The 6,607-nt window shown below is 47.3% G+C and overlaps 1 protein-coding gene across 1 annotated transcript; it reads right to left on the bottom strand.

Moving 5' to 3' along the window:
• Nucleotides 1-1,065: 1,065 nt before the first annotated feature.
• On the bottom strand, nucleotides 1,066-6,077 carry LOC108203253 (uncharacterized). Its single transcript, XM_064086748.1, has 2 exons — nucleotides 5,882-6,077; nucleotides 1,066-2,135 (listed from the first exon to the last, which is right to left on the bottom strand). The coding sequence occupies exons 1-2, from the start codon at nucleotides 6,075-6,077 to the stop codon at nucleotides 1,066-1,068; spliced, it is 1,266 nt and encodes a 421-aa protein (XP_063942818.1).
• Nucleotides 6,078-6,607: the final 530 nt, after the last annotated feature.

The following is a 6,607-nucleotide window of genomic DNA, read 5'->3' as shown; positions in this document are numbered from 1 at the left end:
GTTTCAAGCCTATCAAGGCTTTCAAGGCTAAAGCTTTTCAAGCTTTCAAGGTTTCAAGCCTATCAAGGCTTTCAAGGCTAAAGCTTTTCAAGCTTTCAAGGTTTCAAGCCTATCAAGGCTTTCAAGGCTAAAGCTTTTCAAGTTTTCAAGGTTTCAAGCCTATCAAGGCTTTCAAGGCTAAAGCTTTTCAAGCTTTCAAGGTTTCAAGCCTATCAAGGCTTTCAAGGCTAAAGCTTTTCAAGCTTTCAAGGTTTCAAGCCTATCAAGGCTTTCAAGGCGAAAGCTTTTCAAGCTTTCAAGGTTTCAAGCCTTTCGAGGCTTTCAAGGCCGAAGGCTTACCGCGGCTTTCAAGTTTAAAGCCTATCCAGGCTCATAAGGCTCACTTGGTGACGTTGTTACAAGGCCAACTTGGTGGAATTACTTCAGAACTTATTTGGAGGAATTATTACAAGGCCTACGCTATAAGATTATCTCAAAACTTATACTTGGAGACTACTTCAAAGGCTTACACCTAGGGGTCATTTTGGAGCTTAAGCCCAAGGGTGTTCCTAGATTCTCACACATGTGAGATCGGATTCAACTATGCTTGAACGGAGTATTACAAGGAAAAATCAAGTGCTTTTATGTACGCTATTCGTGAGTTAACACATACAGTAACATACATTCGCTAAGAAGGAAACAACCTTGAAGAACAAGGCCCCAAGGGTCGCAACCCCCAGAAGGTGGACAATGTGTACACTTTCAATACAAGGGTTATCCCCTATATTCATCTTTTCTACCTGCATGGAAGAGTTAGGCGACCAACGCAAAAATATCCAAGGAAATACCAGGCAAGGAATGAAGAAATGAAAGCAGTTACATATAAAATAAGCTACAAGGGAAATTCCTCCCCACACCAACAGGGGGAGGCCCTTGTAGCACTAAAAAAATGTCTTGCGGAGCATTCGGAGGTGCCCGCACCCTCATCCAAAAATAATATTCAATTCGTGACGACAAGCGCCACGCACAAATTCGGGATTAACAAAGAAAATAAATAAAAGTTTGATTAACAAGGAGGAGGGAAGATCAGGAAGCAGGAGAGGAGGAGCCCTTCTCGTCAGCAGGGAGGATGTCTTGCGGAGCCAGGGTGGTCGCTAGGGTTGTGACTGGAACCCCTTCCGGGGGCGTCACCTCAATTCCCGCAGAGATTGGCTCCACGGGCTTCGGCTCGTCTTCAGCCACACCCCTCTTTTCAATACCACCCCCGGAGAAACCTTGGGAAGTCGCTGGAACCTTCTCCTGGCCAGAAGCATCTTCGGCCTTCGCCTCCTCCAGGGCTACCGCAGCATCAGGCCCCAACTTAGCCCAATCGTTGTCGGGGAAGAAGCGGTAGGCCGACTTCACGCAGTCCTTGACCCCTGCGGCAACTCCGGCTTCAAAAACAGCGGCCTCCCGCTCCTTCCTCGTCGCCTTTGCAGCGGCGGCCGCCTCCTGCAGCTCCTTCACCTGGCCCTCCAGCCTCTTCACCATCTTCCCCAGGCCATCCGTCTCCTCCTCCAAGGAACGCCTCACGGCGTCCTCCTTCCTCCTCTCCTCACGAACTTTGGCTTCAGCCTCCTTCAGCTCCTGGTTGGCCTTCCGCACAAGATCTCTGTCTTTGACAGCGGAAGCCAGGTCCGCCTTAGCCTGCTTCAGATCCGCCCTCATCTTCTCGTTGACCCGGGCTGTGTCAGCAACATGCTCCCCCATCTTCAGATCGAGGAACAGGCTCTTAGCGTTGGCCACCACCTTGTCACGGGTGGCCTCGGCTATTGAAAGCCTGTCCCACTCCCGGACGGTAGCCTCGGGGACCTGGTCGGAGAGAATCCGCTGAAAGAGCTGAGTCTTTTGAGAAGAGGAGGAAGCGGGAGAGCTGCGGGCCAAGGTTAACCTGGGCTTCTTGCTTGTACGGCCTTCAGCTGAAGACCCCGCCTCAGCAGTCTTGGAGGGGTCCCGCTTGCGACCCCCGGAGGAGGTCTTCTTTTGCTCCAGAGAGGGGGAAGGGAGCTGGGAAAGTGGCTTTACAGAGAGAGGAGCCTGAGAATCGGAGGCTTCCCCGAACAGATCCTCGTATTTAGTGGAGCGCTTGATGAATTTGGGAATGTTGGCAGCCATATCTGTGGAAAAAGACAAGGAGGAACAATTAGACAATATACAGGCATATATGGGAATATGGGAAGATACAAGCATAGCAGATGGCATAAAAATCATAAAGCATGCAGGAAGGAAATTTATAAAGCAAATATCATGTAAGGTGCAAGCTAAGAGGAAACCTGGGCTTCCCGTCGCCTCCACATCTGCACCCCCCTCGTCAACGGGGGATGCATCTACCACCGTAGTGGAAAAACCGAGCCTCTCCAGATTTTCTGGAGTAAGCAGGCTGGAGCCATCACCTAGCCCGGTGGATAGCCCCAACACATGCTTGGCCCTCTCAAGGGACTCCCCCGCCAGAGGAGTCTGCACTGGCATGTCTACAACAAATACAAGCATAAGGAAACTAAACGGGAACCCTAAAGGGCTAAACTAGACAATGGATTAAGGAAGAGCTGGCTTACTGGGGGAGAGATTGAAGTCCTTCCTGTAGACTGGGCAGTCATAGCAGTAAAGGAAGAGCTTCTGCCAGTCCGACATTGACTGGCGGTTGCCCTTGATGCCCTTCTTGTGGTGGGTGTTCCAGGCAGTGAGGTAGAAGAACCCTGGGGTCCTGCCAGTAAGTTTCAGCTGGAAGAACCAGCCTAACTCCAAAGCAGACATCCTCACCCCATGGTGAATGTCATAGAGGATGTAGAGGCAGACCGCCATGCGGTAGGAGTTGGGGGTGAGCTGCATGGGGGAGACCTCATAGAAGTCCAAGACCTCCAGGATGAAAGGATGGAGAGGAAGAGACAAACCCAGCCTGAAGAACTGGGCGGAAAGCACGGCTTTGGGGTAGCCAGTGCCTGGCTTGAGGGTGTCAAAGCGGTGACACCTCTCTCCTGGCTTCGGGATCCCCAAGGTGCAGCCAGGGTTGCAGGACTCCAATAAGGACTGCAGCCGAACAGGAGTCATGATGGAGTCCATATGCTCGCAGGCCAGGACTACAGCTGGAGGCTCGATCACCTCCACGGAAGCCTCAGCTTCCCGCTCAGCCTCCTCGGGGCTCCCCTCGAGGGCTTCAGCAGCAGGGTCCAGCGGGAGGCCCGAGGTCCCATCCGCCTTACTGGACTCAGAGGTGGTCCAGTTGAGCTCCTTCACCACCAAATTGCGCCTGGAGCGGGTTCTGGAGCTAACCCCTAAACTGGGCCGGGCAGGTTGAAGGTCCTGGCTAAAGGAGGATCCCGTGTCAACCGCAACAACGGGAGCCTTGCTGGTGGCAGACTGAGAAGAGTGTGAGGACATGGATCCTTGAGACATCTACAATAGGAAAGGATGGGTTAACGAAAGGACACAGCAAGATGAGGAGCGGTCGAGAGAAAGAAAAAAACAAAAAGGAAGAAGGAGAAAGGGTTTGCGGAAGACGGGGCTGCAAGGGTGGAGCCCTACGGGTGTGAAGGAGGAATGAAAAGGCTTCAGTTGGAGCCCTGAAGTGTAAGAGGACTACATCCCTCACAGGAAGTAGCACAGGCCACGGAGGACGGTTCATCTTCTTCGGGAAGCCCAACAAGGGACCCGGAGCGGGAAGCCTAATCCTAACCCTAATCTCAACCACAACAATCAACGCCCAATCACAATCCTAAGATACCAGCTAAACGAGTATGGCAAGCAAATCACACCAAACAATACATTCACAGCAGATAAAGGGCACAAAAACAGGGGTTCGATTGTGAAAGAGGGGTCCCCCTGGAGGCGATTGGGAACCTAGGGTTTACAATCTAGGGTTACGATCATGGCCTCAAAGCAATGCGACAACACCAAGGGCGATAACCCAGTCGGGAAACAATCAGGGCCTAATCGGGGTCAATTAAAGCCAGTGGTGTGTGTATATTTAAAGGATGAGTGTACATGCTTAACTATAACTGGCATGCAGGGCAAATTAGCAGTTCAATCGGGCATAATAACATCAAGCAAGGTAAATGTGGGTGTGTGCACGCATACCGAGGTGAACAATTAAGAGAAAAGGAGGCATATAGGCATGGATCATATAAACGATTAGTTGCAGACATGGTGCGAATAAAAAAAAAAGGAAAAAACGAAGGCTCAAGGAGAGCATACCTTTAGTCGGAAGTTGGAAACGAAGACGGAGAAGTGAACGCCGGTGAGAAAGAGTAATGCGCGCCTGGAAGTGCTTCGGTCGGAGGAGCGAGTGTGGAGTGAAGTGTTTGAGAGATAAAAGAAAAGTGAAACAAGGCTGAGTGTGAGTGTATATATAGCTGTGGGAAGTGGGGGACAGCTGCGCCAGGTGGCGTGCCGTGACTGGCTTGGCGTGGAGAAGGCTTTGATGACGCAGGGCTTCCCGAGGCCTAGGTGGGTGGCTGAAGAGGTAGAGGCAGGCTAGGACTCTACGGCTGCACCACCTAATTAGGGATTTTCTGTTGCAATTCAAATCAATTTGAATTTAAATTAAACCCCGAAATCTTTGGGATCAGCCTTATCACAAACTGACATGGCATACGCGGGAAGCTAGAAAGTTGGAATAAAATTGTGGAAGCTTGAACATATTTTTGGAAAATAATTTTTATTATTTCGGGATAAATATTCAAGGCTTGTGGTGGTTGTACCGAATTAATATAATTGGTTTTATAATTATGTGTGGGAATTATGTCTGAATTATTTCTTGTTTCTTGCACCGGGCTATGCTCACGTAAGCTTAGAAATAATTTATGATTAATTTCTAACATAATTTAAGGGCTTGCAGCTGGATGATTGAGGGTTACCGTTCTTAGGTTCCTCTCGTATTTAATACTTCAAGGAACCGGGGGGTAGTTGTTGTGCCATAAAATCTCCCTGGGCTTATTTTATGGCCCATCATGTTATTTGGGCTTCACTTGGGCTTATTGGAATCATTTGGTTAAGAATAATGGGCTTCGCCATGGCTGGGTGGATCATTGAAGATGTACAAGAAGGTGTATGGACTTACACTGGGAGCATAATGAAGGCTGCCATCAGAAAGGGGTTGCACCTGAAGGCGCTTTAGGGGTTACCGCTGCTAGGGGTTACCGCTAAGTGCGTCCTGGCTTGCAGTTATGGGGTGCAGCTAGGGGATGCCGCTGGCAGGGCTTCCGCCGCCTGGGCAGAATGGCAGGCAGACTCCAAACAGGACTCTTCTTCCTTGTTTCTAGGAGGACGAATTGGAGACATATTGGGAGTGTATCAGCTATTATTTATCTACGAATTAAGGGATAAATACATCTATTATGAAGATAATTATGATCGGGGGGAGATAATTCACATATATTCGGATATATATTGAAGATGAAGGCTTCAAGTGACCAACTTGGAGTGGGATACCGCTGGATAACTACTGAAAGAAGGCTGTTTTATCCTAAACTAGAGGGGATAAGAGCTTATCTCTTCAGAGTCCTAAATCAAGAACTACATGGGCTTGATCCCTATAAATATAGGGTATGTAGGCACCTTGCAAAGGGACTAGGATCATTTTTCACGAGTTCTACACTCTAAAGAGAGGCACGTGTAACCTTTGTGACAGATATTTCCGGGCAATTGCAGGACGGAATTCCATAATTCTGCCTCGTTGTTTGGTTCTTTGCAAGCTCAGCCCTTAAACACACTTGTTTCTCATTTGTTTTGTTAGTTTATGTCAACGGTAGCCCCTAAGAGCTAGCCGTGATTTTCGTAGTTATAACAGATATCCCTATAATTGTGCTATACGGTTCTGGGGGTGTTGTATCAATTCCTCTCACAACAGCTTCAAATGATTTTGCACCTGCAGTGTGCAAGGTCTCCATTTTTTCTCCATTCTTTGCTCCAACCTGGGACCGATGCTTGTGACCTTCACTATCCCAGTACTTCAATAAATTTTCCCATAGAGGGGGTTGAAAATACCCCGGCCTCAGCTCTTTTGCTGACCTCCCAGTTTCCTTCATTTTTTTCACCAAACACCGCTTCTCCTCATTCATCATTTTCTTACATGTTCTCTTCCCGTGCTCTTTGATACTCCAAGTGGCCTCGGTTCGACTCTGTCCCCTCAATTTTTTGTAGAAGTGGTGAAGAGAGATAAAGAACATGTCAATTATATATATATATATATATATATATATATGTATATATATATATGTATATATATATATCGTATATTGATATATTTTCAAATAGGAATACATTACATACATACACATATATATATATACATACATACAAGGAATATATGATATATATATATACACACATACAAGGAATATACGTACATATATATATATATATACATATAGGATGTAAAGAGTAGAAAATTAAGGTACATATATACATATACCTTAAACTCAGTTACAACATCGTCCATCCACTCCGGTTTGTTTTTCCATAATATCAGTATAGGTGTACGATCCAACATGCCAGTGATCACGAAGTATTGCAAGCAAAGTCTTTTTTGCTTCGTCATCAAAGATACTATACAATTAATGATAAAGAAATATTATGACAGAATCCAGAAATA

This window comes from Daucus carota, chromosome 2, assembly GCF_001625215.2.
Source record: "Daucus carota subsp. sativus chromosome 2, DH1 v3.0, whole genome shotgun sequence".
In the NCBI taxonomy this organism is placed as follows: domain Eukaryota; kingdom Viridiplantae; phylum Streptophyta; class Magnoliopsida; order Apiales; family Apiaceae; genus Daucus; species Daucus carota.
The sequence above is the reverse complement of the archived record's forward strand: the minus strand, read 5'-3'. Positions and strand labels throughout refer to the sequence as shown.

What these genes read in the sequence shown, in the direction of transcription:
- LOC108203253 (XM_064086748.1), bottom strand. Translation starts at nt 6,077, where the DNA reads ATGATGAATGAGGAGAAGCGGTGTTTGGTGAAAAAAATGAAGGAAACT. An exon ending in GGAGACCTTGCACACTGCAG is followed by an intron (nt 2,136 to 5,881) that starts GTGCAAAATCAT and finishes CTTTTTCCACAG; the next exon opens with ATATGGCTGCCAACATTCCC.